The following is a 14134-nucleotide window of genomic DNA, read 5'->3' as shown; positions in this document are numbered from 1 at the left end:
GTCAAAATCCAGTTTGCAACAAAGCAAAGCATAACTTGTCTACAGAATTTGATTATCAAAGTCTATGTACATTTAAAAGAAAGTGACCTGGTATCACCCAACATTAGGTAACAGTAATAGGGTGTGGTTTAGAAAATGCACCAGCCCGTATGTTGAAATCAAATGAGGGTCTGGGAAAACCCTTTTGTTGCTGTAAATTATTACAAGAATTAACATGTAGCCATTCAGTCAAGGGTGAGCACAGTTTCAGCACTTAATAAAATGAAGATTAGCCTCCATCAAAACCACAACTTTCTATTACCAAACAAAATCACCTCCTCCCAAACTAGGAAATAAAGAAAGCTAAACTACCAATTCTAGTATTTATCCAGAGGCCTAAAATTTCATAAGCTTTGGTCCAATAATTCTATCTCTGCAACTCCATACCAAAGAAATAATCCTAAACACAGAAATAAAACTCATGCCTAGTAATATCTTTTAAAAATTTTCTATCACTGAGTTACTTACTAAAAAAAAAAGAGGAAACTGGTAACAACACAGATTTTAACCAAAAAAAAAAAAAAAAAAAGGAATAGTTGAGTAAAGCTACAGTATTTAATGGAATAAAATTAAGCCGTTAAAAACAAAGGCTGGAAGCAATGAAAAGTGTTCAAACTGAGGCAAAACCCTCCAAAATATATAGAATTGTATATATGATTTCAGCTGTGTTTAAAAAATATATATAGGGGCGCCTGGGTGGCGCAGTCGGTTAAGCGTCCGACTTCAGCCGGGTCACGATCTCGCGGTCCGTGAGTTCGAGCCCCGCGTCAGGCTCTGGGCTGATGGCTCGGAGCCTGGAGCCTGTTTCCGATTCTGTGTCTCCCTCTCTCTCTGCCCCTCCCCCGTTCATGCTCTGTCTCTCTCTGTCCCAAAAATAAATAAAAAATGTTGAAAAAAAAAATTTAAAAAATATATATATATAACGTGGAAAAAAAGAGACTGGAAGCAAATACATGTTAAACCACAGTTTTAATTGACTAGTGGGACTATGGGTAATTGTTTATACTTTTCTGTGTTCCAAATTTTATTTAATGAATTGACTTTATTTCAAATAATAAGTAACTGTGTATACAAAATACATTATTTCATTAATCACCAAAATAGTCCTCCAAGTTGAATAAGGACAAGTCAATGTTATTTAGCATGGAACACATTATGATGGAAATCCTGAAATGCCCTGAAGTAAGTCTTTTACAAATAGGATGAATTTTATGAAGTTGTTTTTTTTTTTTTTTTAAGTCCTGGGAGATTCTTAAGAAGTTAATTCTAAGGTTCCTACTTTTGAGAATTCTTTTTTTTTTTTGAGAATGTAATTCTTAACATAAGACACTATATATATATATATATATATGTATATATGTTCTTGATATATATATATATGTTCTTGATATATATGTTCTTGATATATATATATATATTCTTGATATATATATATATCAGTATATATATATCTATATATATCAGTATATATAGATATAGATATATATCTATATATATCTATATATATAGATATAGATATATATATATCTATATATCAGTATATATAGATATATATATATATATCAAGAATATGGTTGAACCAGATGATACATCGAGTATACAAAATCTGGCCTTTGGTAACAGTTATAACCAGATATTAGAGAAATAATTTACCTAGGATTTCTGCCAGTTAGTCAACAAGACCAAAAACTAAAGCCAAGTTTCTTGATGACCATTCTAGTGGTGGAGAAAACAAACTTTGGGATAGTAGCTTATAAGCCAAGAATTGGAACTTATGCTTTTTAAAAAGCTGGTACTTTCATTTTTTTTTGTTTTTAAATTGAAAGCTACCTAAGTCTCCTGAACTTGCCAGCACACACACATAAGCCTCCAGGAATGTTAAGTTTGTCATTCTTCTTGTTACCTGTTTTTCCAGGTTGGTAATTTTTTTTTTAATTTTGTATTATCAGGATTCATAGGCACATACATACATACATGCTTCCCTTACGTGTCAACCCCACACCTGTTTTCTTCTAGATAGGACAAATTTCTGAAAGGCTTCTCACTAAAAAGAACTTTAAAGATATAAGTAAGGAATAATTTTAAATTCTTAAAGAGTAATATCTGCAATTATGACATGTTAGCTTAAGTACTAACCACCATCCGTACTCTCTTTACTTTTCCCCTTTACCATTTCAACTTTAAGTAGGTTATTTCCAAATTTCAAAAATGTCCCCACTGTACTGTTTTTCAAATAATGTCATTCACCTTTGGTGTCATGTTTAAACATTCTCCAATTTCAGAATCCTATGATAAAATTTTTTGTTTATCTCTACTTAATGGGGTAGGTGGGAAGGTGAGAAAGAAAGCAAAAAATGGGAAATGGATGAAGTTCTTGTATCTCTTTGCAGCTTCATAAAATTTTATGAAGGGCTTAGAAACACCAAAATTAAGAAATAGACTTGGGGAACAGATAGTATTATAAAATCAAAAAGGTAGAATAAAAAAATGAGGATTCATAATTTGCAACTTTTTATTGCAGGAGCCTTTACATGCTTCCAAATTTCAACTAACATTTTTCCTTCTTTACCTTTTTATGCTTTGTATATTATTAATCTTTACTGCCTTTATGAACACCGTATCAAAATTTTAACAGTAAGCTGAATACATGGTTCTCTTATTTACATATATACAGTGCATTTAACTATTTTATTTTGCTTCAATGTTTTCTAATATTTATATTAAAAATATTAAAATATAAATACTAAGTCAATTATTGTTTAATCTCTACCATAAACATGATTTTAATTGTTTTTATTTGTTTACTTTCAGGAACTTGGAGATGGTGGTTCTCTCAGAATGGTTCACTTTGGTTTGGTATAAACAATGAGAAACTTTTTTACTTAAATAAAACAACACATTTCTCACATCTAAAATCTTTCATGGCCTGATACAGAGTAAAATCTCCCTATACAGATTAAAAAGAGAAAAGACAATATGAATTAGTTAAGTGTTTTAAATTGAGAGTATTCTCAAGTTACATTTTATTAGTTTCAAAAACATGTAACTTACCAGCAGTGATCCTAAGTAAAAGTCCTTATTTTCAATAATTTAAAATTTTCGAAGTTTCTTAAATTATATATTATTGGGTATAAAAAGTAAAATATTTAAACGTGGTTCTCCCAAGTATTTTAAACATTTACTCTTGTGAACTTGTTTACATTATTAATTTGCATTATGAATAAGATATTTACTAAGCAAAACTTTCAGCCCAGACCCATTGCTGGGAGGCAGTTTTCTATGGGTCTCTTGAATTATGGCTATGAGGCAAAGAATGCCCCTTGGAGCCAGATACCATCTCCCTCTAGAGCATAGACCAGACATGCTTACTGCCCATTTGAAAAGTTCTGTTTTGGGGGCATCTGGGTGACTTAGTGGGTTGGGCCTCCAACTCTTGATTTCGGCACAGGTCATGATCTCACAATTCATGGGTTTGAGCCCTGCATGGGCCTCTGTTCTGACCGTGCAGAACCTGCTTGGGATTCTTTCTCTCTCCCTCTCTCTCTGTTCCTCACCTGCTCTCTCAAAAATAAATAAATAAGCTTTTTTAAAAAAAAAAGTTTTGTTTTGTTTTTAAAGATTCTATTTTTAAGTAATCTATACCTCTCAATTTGGGGCTCAAAGAAGACCAAGAGTCACATGCTCCACCGACCAAGCCAGGCAGTCTCCCTGACCATGTGAAAGAATTAAAGTTCCCTAAACTCAGAGTTCCTAGCTTTTACACAGCCCACCTAGTGTGCAGGGGTCATCTGACCTTCTTGACATCACCTCATGGGAATGGGCTTAGGAATCAATGCCCTCCCCCTGCCCACCAAAACTTGACACTATAGCTGTTATTACTATGAGTAATAAACTGTCTTTTATTTCTGAGTCTTGAGCCTCATGTCTTCTACCAGCATGCCACTGTTACTTGGTAATTTGTTACAAGTAGGGTAAAAATCTCAAGCCCTTCACAGTTCTTGACACCCATTCATTAGGCAAATAGCATGTATTTTAGAAGAGTAAATGTCTATAATAATCAACATTTTTTTCAAATGTTGTACATGAGGTAAATTATTTATTTCAATCTTAGAAGTTAATTAGATTGAAGGCTTTTACACTTCAGATTTTTCTCCCTACTTCCTATTCATATGCACCTCTACCAGATGGTATGATGAAGAAAGGAAGTAAAACTCAAATTAGATTTTTCAGTTTGCTACTCCTCTGGAAAAGGTTTAGTAATACATAGTATATGAGCCATACTAAAAAGAGATGTAGAGTTACCAGCAGATTTTAATTTTACTATTCTGATCTTTACCATAATAATCAAAAGTTAGCTAGTGTTTTTAAAGAAAAAATTATATTGAGAAATATATGGTTTTGTCAAGACTGCAACATTTTCTCCAGATTTTCTAGTAAATAGCCATTAACCGAAAATACAAATCACATTTCCTGATCTACCATATCCTTTTGTTCGTTTCACCACTGTCTCTACAGCGATGTGAGAGACTGGTAGAAGAGTTCAGTATTATTTCTAAGTTCTATGCGAGTAGACATAGTGTATGCTAAATAGATATAGTCTATGCTAAAACTAAAAAATTTTAATGAGACATTAAGGGGCACCTGGGTGGCTCAGTCAGTCAAGTCAGTTAAGCTTTTTGACTATTCTTCAAAATTCACAGATCTCAAATAATATCCACAATAATGCACAACTATGACATTTTGCCTTTTACTAAAATAAACTGTGTTTGCATACTCCTATCTAAATGGTTTTGGAAAAGCTTCATTACGCTGTATTTGGCAGTGATTTCTTGGATATGACATCAAAAGTACAGACAACAAAAGTAAAGGTAAACTGAGTGACATCACTATTTAAAACTTTGTGCCTCAAAAGATACCATAGTCAGAGTGAAAAAATAATCCATGGAATGGAAGAAAATATTTGAAAATCATAGATATGGTAAGAACTCCAACAACAAAAAACTAAATAATCCTATTAAAAAATTGGCAAAGAACTTGAATACACAGTTCTCCAAATGTAATATACAAATCACACGAAAAGATACTTATTAACATCATTAATAATTAAGGAAATGCAAATCAAAACCACAATGAGATACTATTTCACCACATTAGAATGGCTAAACTAAAAAAAAAAAGATAAAAGAAAACAAGTGTCAGCAAGGATATAGAAAACTGGAACCCTTGAAAATTCTTGATTATAAGATAAAATGGTGCACCTGCTACGGAAAACATACAGTTCCTCAAAATTAAAAACAAAATCGCCATCCAGCAATTCTACTTCTGAAGTATACCCAAAAGAATATAAAGTAGGAACTCTAATGTTTATACACCCATGTTCATAGCAGTGTTATTCACAATAGCCAAAAGATGGAAATAAGTGAAGTGTCCAACAAAGTATGAATAAATGAACAAAATGTGGTATATACATATAATGGAATGTTCAGCCTTAAACGTAATACTGACATATGCCATAGCATGGATGAATCTTGAAGACATCATGCTAAGTGAAAATATGCCAGTGACAAAAAGACAAATGCTATGGGATTTCACTTACATGAGGTATCTGGAGTAGTCCGATTCATAGAAGCAGAAAGTAAAATAGTGGTTGCCACAGGTTGGGGAGTGGGGAAATCAAGAAGTGTTTAACAGGTATATAGTTTCAGTTTTGCAAGACAAAAAAAATTCTGAAGTCTGGTCACACAATGATGTGAATATACTTAACACTATTGAACTGTATACTTAAAACTGGTTAAGATGATAAATTTTATGTTTATATGTATTTTATCAAAAATTTTAAAATATGTGTGTAACATATGATTTTACCTTATTATATGACCTGGAAGGCTCTGAAAAAAAGTACATGGAGATCAATTATCTCCTTAAACTAAATAAAAAGCTAAATTTCAGAAGTAACAAGTTTTCTAAATCTTAATAATTTAAATGTATAATCCTAGTTACATAACACCAATTTGCTTTTTTAAAAAGTAATGGGGATTAAAACACAATTCTTATAAAAACAAATTTTATTTTTTTTATTTTAACTTGTTTTATTTTTTATTTTTTTAAATTTACATACAAATTAGTTAGCAGATAGTGCAACAATGATTTCAGGAGTAGATTCCTTAATGCCCCTTACCCATTTAGCCCACCCCCCCCCACAACCCCTCCCGTAACCCTCAGTTTATTTTCCATATTTATGAGTCTCTTATGCTTTGTCCCCCTCCCTGTTTTAATATTATTTTTGTTTCCCTTCCCTTATGTTCATCTGTTTTGTCTCTTAAAGTCCTCATATGAGTGAGGTCATATGATTTTTGTCTTTCTCTGACTAATTTCACTTAACATAATACCCTCCAGTTCCATCCACGTAGTTGCAAATGGCAAGATTTCATTCTTTTTGAATGCCAAGTAATACTCCATTGTATATATATACCACTTCTTCTTTATCCATTCATCCATTTATGGGCATTTGGGCTTTTCCCATACTTTGGCTATTGTTGATAGTGCTGCTATAAACATTGGGGTGCATGTGTCCCTTCGGAACAGCACACCTGTATCCCTTGGATAAATACCTCGGAGTGCAATTGCTGGGTCATAGGGTACTTCTATTTTTAGTCTTTTGAGGAACCTCCATACTGTTTTCCAGAGTGGTTGCACCAGCTTGCATTCCCACCAGCAATGCAAAAGAGATTCTCTTTCTCTGCATCCTTGCCAACATGTGATGTTGCCTGAGTTAAAAACATTTAGAGGGTTTGGAAAGACGTTGAAGTAGGACAATCCTGCACTCACTTCCTCCCATGCACACATGAAGGCTGAAACTACTTAGTGTGCAACTCACTCTGAAAATGACCTGAAGACTAAGAGACCAGCTCTTCCACAGCTAAAGATGTAAAGAAAAAGCCACATCAAGAAGAGTATGAAGGCCAGAGATGTGGTTGGGAATTAAAACCCCGGTGCAGTGACCCATTGGCAAGTGAAATATCAAAAACATAGAGGTTCTTCCTGAGGAGCAAGGGGATCAAGCCCCACATTAGACATTCACCAGCTTGGGGATCTGTGATGGGAAGACAAGCCCCCATGATGTTTGGCTCTTAAAATCAGCAGGACTTAACTCCAGGAGCTTTGAAAATTAGCAGAGCTTGGCATAAAACAGACACTCAGATCAATGGAACAGAATAGAGAACCTAGAAATGCACCCACAAACATATGGCCAACTAATCTTTGACAAAGCAGGAAAGAATATCCAATGGAATAAAGACAGTCTCTTCAGTAAGTGGTGCTGGGAAAACTGGACAGTGACATGCAGAAAAATGAACCTGGACCACTTTCTTACACCATATATAAAAATAAACTCAAAATGGATGAAAGACCTAAATGTAAGATAGGGAGCCATCAAAATCCTTGAGGATAAAGCAGGCAAAAGCCTCTTTGACCTTGGCCGCAGCAACTTCTCACTCGACACATCTCCAGAGGCAAGGGAAACAAAAGCAAAAATGAACTACTGGAACCTCATCAAAATAAAAAGCTTCTGCACAGTGAAGGAAACAATCAGCAAAACTAAAAGGCAACCGACAGAATGGGAGAAGATATTTGCAAACAACCTATCAGAGAAAGAGTTAATACCCAAAATCTATAAAGAACTTATCAGACTTAATACCCAAAAAGCAAATAATCCAGTGAAGAAATGGGCCAAAGACATGAATAGACACTTCTCCAAAGAAGACATCCAGATGGCCAACCGACACATGAGAAGATGCTCAACATCCCTCATCATCAGGGAAATACAAATCAAAACCACGATGACATACCCCCTCACACCCATCAGAATGGCTAACATTAACAACTCAGGCAACAACAGATGTTGGTGAGGATGAGGAAGAGAGGATCTCTTTTGCACTGCTGGTGGGAATGCAAACTGGTGCAGCTAATCTGGAAAACAGTATGGAGGTTCCTCAAAAAATTAAAAATAGAACTACCCTACAACCCAGAAATTGCACTACTAGGTATTTATCCAAGGGATACAGGTATGCTGTTCCAAAGGGACACATGCACCCCAATGTTTATAGCAGCACTATCAATAATAGCCAAATTATGGAAAGAGCCCAAATGTCCATCGATGGATGAATGGATAAAGAAGATGTGGTGTGTGTGTGTGTGTGTGTGTGTGTGTGTGTGTGTCTGTGTGTGTACACACACACACACACACACACACACACACAGACAATGGAGCATTACTCAGCAATCAAAAAGAATGAAATCTTGCCATTTACAACTACATGGATGGAACTAGAGGGTATCGTGCTAAGTGAAATTAGAGAAAGACAAATATTACATGACTTCACTCATATGAGGAATTTAAGATACAAAACAGATAAACATAAGGGAAGGGAAGCAAAAATAATATAAAAACAAGGAGGGGGACAAAACAAAAGAGACTCTTAAATATGGAGAACAAACTGAGGTTTCCTGGAGGCGTAGTGGGTGGGGGAATGGGCTAAATGGATAAGGAACATTAAGACACTTTATTTTTTAATTTTCATATCAGTTTTATTTTTTTAATGTGAAATTTATTGTCAAATTGGTTTCCATACAACACCCAGTGCTCATCCCAAAAGGTGCCCTCCTCAATACCCATCACCCACCCTACCCTCCCTCCCACCCCCCATCAACCCTCAGTTTGTTCTCAGTTTTTAAGAGTCCCTTATGCTTTGGCTCTCTCCCACTCTAACCTCTTTTTTTTTTTTTTTCCTTCCCCTCACCCATGGGTTTCTGTTAAGTTTCTCAGGATCCACATAAGAGTGAAAACATACAGTATCTTTCTCTGTATGACTTATTTCACTTAGCATAACACTCTCCATCCACGTTGCTACAAAAGGCCATATTTCATTCTTTCTCATTGCCACGTAGTATTCCATTGTGTCTATAAGCCACAATTTCTTTATCCATTCATCAGTTGATGGACATTTAGGCTCTTTCCATAATTTGGCTATTGTTGAAATTGATGCTATAAACATTGGGGTACAAGTGCCCCTACGCATCAGCACTCCTGTATGCCTTGGGTAAATTCCTAGCAGTGCTATTGCTGGGTCATAGGGTAGGTCTATTTTTAATTTTTTGAGGAACCTCCACACTTTTCCAGAGTGGCTGCACCAGTTTGCATTCCCACCCACAGTGCAAGAAGGTTCCCATTTCTCCACATCCTCTCCAGCATCTATAGTCTCCTGATTTGTTCATTTCAGCCACTCTGACTGGCGTGAGGTGGTATCTGAGTGTGGTTTTGATTTGTATTTCCCTGATGAGGAGTGACGTTGAGCATCGTTTCATGTGTCTGTTGGCCATCCGGATGTCTTCCTTAGAGAAGTGTCTATTCATGTTTTCTGCCCATTTCTTCACTGGATTATTTGTTTTTCAGGTGTGGAGTTTGGTGAGCTCTTTATAGATTTTGGATACTAGCCCTTTGTCCGATATGTCATTTGCAAACATCTTTTCCCATTCTGTTGGTTGCCTTTTAGTTTTGTTGATCGTTTCCTTTGCTGTACAGAAGCTTTTTATCTTCATGATGTCCCAATAGTTCATTTTTGCTTTTAATTCCCTTGCCTTTGGGGATGTGTCAAGTAAGAAGTTGCTGCAGCTGAGGTCAGAGAAGTTTTTTCCTGCTTTCTCCTCTAGGGTTTTGATGGTTTCCTGTCTTCCATTCAGGTCCCTTATCCATTTTGAGTTTGTTTTTGTGAATGGTGTAAGAAAGTGGTCTAGTTTCATCCTTCTGCATGTTGCTGTCCAGTTCTCCCAGCACCATTTGTTAAAGAGACTGTCTTTTTTCCATTGGATATTCTTTCCTGCTTTGTCAAAGATGAGTTGGCCATACGTTTGTGGGTCTAATTCTGCGGTTTCTATTCTATTCCATTGGTCTATGTGTCTGTTTTTGTGCCGATACCAAGCTGTCTTGATGATTACAGCTTTGTAATAGAGACTAAAGTCTGGGATTGTGATGCCTCCTGCTTTGGTCTTCTTCTTCAAAATTACTTTGGCTATTCGGGGCCTTTTGTGGTTCCATACAAATTTTAGGATTGCTTGTTCTAGCTTCAAGAAGAATGCTGGTGCAATTTTGATTGGGATTGCGTTGAATGTGTAGATAGCTTTGGGTAGTATTGACATTTTAACAATATTTATTCTTCCAATCCATGAGCATGGAATGTTTTTCCATTTCTTTATATCTTCTTCAATTTCCTTCATAAGCTTTCTATAGTTTTCAGCATACAGATCTTTTACATCTTTGGTTAGATTTATTCCTAGGTATTTTATGCTTCTTGGAGCAATTGTGAATGGGATCAGTTTCTTTGTCTTTCTGTTGCTTCATTGTTAGTGTATAAGAATGCAACTGATTTCTGTACATTGATTTTGTATCCTGCGACTTTGCTGAATTCATGTATCAGTTCTAGCAGACTTTTGGTGGAGTCTGTCGGGTTTTCCATGTATAATATCATGTCATCTGCAAAAAGTCAAAGCTTGACTTCATCATTGCCAATTTTGATGCCTTTGATTTCCTTTTGTTGTCTGGTTGCGGATGCTGGCACTTCCAACACTATATTAAACAACAGCGGTGACAGTGGACATCCCTGTTGTGTTCCTGATCTCAGGGAGAAAGCTCTCAGTTTTTCCCCATTAAGGATGATATTAGCTGTGGGCTTTTCATAAATGGCTTTTATGATTTTTAAGTATGTTCCTTCTATCCCGACTTTCTCGAGGGTTTTTATTAAGAAAGGATGCTATATTTTGTCAAATGCTTTTTCTGCATCGATAGACAAGTTCATATGGTTCTTATCTTTTCTTTTATTAATGTGATGCATCACATTGATTGATTTGTGAATGTTGAACCAGCCCTGCAGCCCAGGAATGAATCTCACTTGATCATGGTGTATAATTTTTTTTATATGCTGTTGAATTCAATTTGCTGGTATTTTATTGAGAATTTTTGCATCCATATTCATCAGGGATATTGGCCTGTAGTTCTCTTTTTTTACTGGGTCTCTGTCTGGTTTAGGAATCAAAGTAATGCTGGCTTCATAGAATGAGTCTGGAAGTTTTCCTTCCCTTTCTATTTTTTGGAACAGCTTGAGAAGGATAGGTATTATCTCTGCTTTAAATGTGTGGTAGAATTCCCCTGGGAAGCCATCTGGTCCTGGACTCTTAGTTGTTGGGAGATTTTTGATAACTGATTCAATTTCTTCACTGGTTATGGGTCTGTTCAAGTTTTCTATTTCTTCCTGTTTGAGTTTTGGAAGTGTGTGGGTGCTTAGGAATTTGTCCATTTCTTCCAGGTTGTCCAGTTTGTTGGCATATAATTTTTCATAGTAATCCTTGATAATTGCTTGTATTTCTGAGGGACTGGTTGTAATAATTCTATTTTCATTCATGATTTTATCTATTTGGGTCATCTCCCTTTTCTTTTTGAGAAGCCTGGCTACAGGTTTATCAATTTTGTTTAGTTTTTAGATTCTATATTGTTTTTTTAGATTCTATATTGTTTATTTCTGCTCTGATCTTTATTATTTCTCTTCTGCTGCTGCTGAGGAAGACACTTGTTTGGATGAGCACTGGGTGTTATACCTAGGGGATGAATGACTGGAATCTACTCCTGAAATCATTATTGCACTATATTGGATGTAAAATTAATTAATTAATTAATTAAAAAGATGTGATACACGATGGAATACTTTTCAGTCATAAAAAATAAAATCTTGCCATTTTCAATGACATGAATGTATCTAGAGAGTATTATGCTAAGCAAAATAAGTCAGTAAGAGAAAGACAAATACCACATGATTTCACTCATATGTGGAATTTAAGAAATGAAACAAATGAACAAAGGGGAAAAAAAGAGAGACAAATCGAGAAACAGACCCTTAACTATAGAGAATAAACTGATGGTACCAGAGGGGAGTTGAGGGGATGGGGGAATGGGTGAAACAGGTGAAGAACATTAAGAGTACACTTATGATGAACACTAATGATGTATAGAATTTCTGTATTGCTACAGTGTACACCTGAAACTAATGTAACACTGTATATTAATTATACTGGAATTAAAATGAGAAAATAAAATTTTTAAAAAGAAAAAAATATATATGGAAGCAAATGAAAATGAAAACGCAACAGTCCAAACCCTTTGAGATGCAGCAAAGGCAGTCCTAAGAGGAAAATACATTGCAATTCAGGCCTCTAACAAGAATCAAGAACGGCCCCAAATATACAACCTAAACTTACACCTAAAGGAGCTAGAAAGTCGGCAGCAAAGACAGCCCAAAGCCAGCAGAAGAAGAGAAATAATAAAGATTAGAGCAGAAATAAATGATACAGAATCCACAAAAACAGTAGAATATATCAATGAATCTAAGAGCTGGTTTTTTGAAAGAATAAACAAAATTGATAACCCCCTAGAGCCAGACTTCTCAAAAAGAAAAGAGAGAGGACCCAAATAGACAAAATAATGAATGAAAGAGGAGAGATCACAGCCAACACCACCTAAATACAATTACTGTAGAATAATATGAAAAATTATGTGCCAACAAACTGCACAGCCTGGAAGAAATGGACAAACTCCTAGACACTCACACACTACCAAAACTCAAACAGGAAGAAATAGCAAACTTGAAAAGGATCATAACCAGAGAAGAAATTAAATTGGTTATTAAAAATCTCCCAACAAATAAAGGAACACTGGGCCAGATGGCTTTCCAGGGGAATTCTACCAGACATTTAAAGCAGAGTTAATACCTATTTTTCTCAAACTGTTCAAAAAAACACACAAAACTGTTCTATGAAGACAGCATTACCTTGATTCCAAAACCAGACAAAGATCCCACTAAAAAGGAGAATTAGAGGCCAATATCCCTGATGAAACTTGATGCAAAAATTCTCACCAAGATACTAGCAAACTGAATTTAATGGTACACTAAAAGAATTATTCACTATGATCAAGTGGCATTCATTCCTGAGCTGCGGGGCTGGTTCAATACTGACAAATCCTTCAATATGTTATATCACATTAATAGAAGAAAGGATAAGAACCATATGATCCTCTTAACAGATGCAGAAAAAGCATTTGACAAAACATAGCATCCTTTCTTAAAAAAAACCTTTGAAAGGAGTGCCTGGGTGGCTCAGTTGGTTGAGCGTCTGACTTCGGTTCAGGTAAATCTCACAGCTTGTGAGTTCGAGCCCCAGGTTGGGCTCTGTGCTGACAGCTCAGAGCCTGGAGCCTGCTTCAGATTCTGTGTCTCCCTCTCTCTCTGCCCCTCCCCTGCTCAAGCTCTGTCTCTGTCTCAAAAATAAATATTCAAAAAAAATTTTTTTTACATAAAAACCTTCGAGAAAGTCAGGGTAGAAGAAATATATCTTAACATTATAAAAGCCATGTATGAAAGGCCCACAGCTAATATCATCCTCAAAGGGAAAAAACTGAGAGCTTTTCCTCTGAGATCAGGAACATGGAACATGACAGGGATGTCCACTCTAACCACTGTTGTTTAACATAGTTTTTGAGGTCATAGCCTCAGCAATCAGACAACGAAACAAAACAAAAGGCATCCAAATTGGCAAAGAAGAAGTCAAACTTTCACTCCTCACAGATGACTTTAATACTCTATATGGAATACCCGAAAGACTCCACCAAAAACTGCTAGAGCCAACACAAGAATTCAGCAAAGTCACAGGATATAAAATCAATGTACAGAAATCATTTACATTTCTATACCTCAATAATGAAGTAACAGAAAGAGATATCAGGGAGTCAATCCCATTTACAACTGCATCAAAAACCATAAAATACCTATGAATAAAAACCTAACCAAAGAGATAAAAGGCCTGTACTCTAAAAACTATAAAATGCTTATGAAAGAAATTAAAGATGACACAAAGAAATGGGAAAACATTCCATGCTCATGGATCAGAAGAACAAATATTATTAAAATGTCTATACTACTGAAAGCAATCTACACATTCAATGTAATCTCTATCAAAATAACACCAGCATTCTTCACAGAGCTAGAAAAAACAA

At 35.4% G+C, this 14134-nt stretch overlaps 1 protein-coding gene across 4 annotated transcripts in view; it reads left to right on the top strand.

Moving 5' to 3' along the window:
• WDPCP (WD repeat containing planar cell polarity effector) overlaps nt 1–3653 on the top strand; it is a 382460-nt gene extending 378807 nt beyond the window's left edge. For 3 of the 4 annotated variants that reach the window (XM_053890730.1, XM_053890728.1, XM_019434749.2), the window contains one exon: nt 2851–2947. In XM_053890730.1, coding sequence (XP_053746705.1) covers nt 2851–2901 — 51 coding nt within the window. In that variant the 3' untranslated portion in view covers nt 2902–2947. Of the gene's footprint in view, nt 1–2850 lie in introns of all 4 variants that reach the window. The other variant, XM_053890729.1, reaches the window with a different exon arrangement.
• The last annotated feature ends 10481 nt before the right edge of the window (nt 3654–14134 follow it).

The sequence above is a fragment of the Panthera pardus genome, unplaced genomic scaffold (assembly GCF_024362965.1).
Source record: "Panthera pardus isolate Hobbes unplaced genomic scaffold, ASM2436296v1 HiC_scaffold_25, whole genome shotgun sequence".
In the NCBI taxonomy this organism is placed as follows: Eukaryota; Metazoa; Chordata; class Mammalia; order Carnivora; family Felidae; genus Panthera; species Panthera pardus.
The sequence above is the reverse complement of the archived record's forward strand: the minus strand, read 5'-3'. Positions and strand labels throughout refer to the sequence as shown.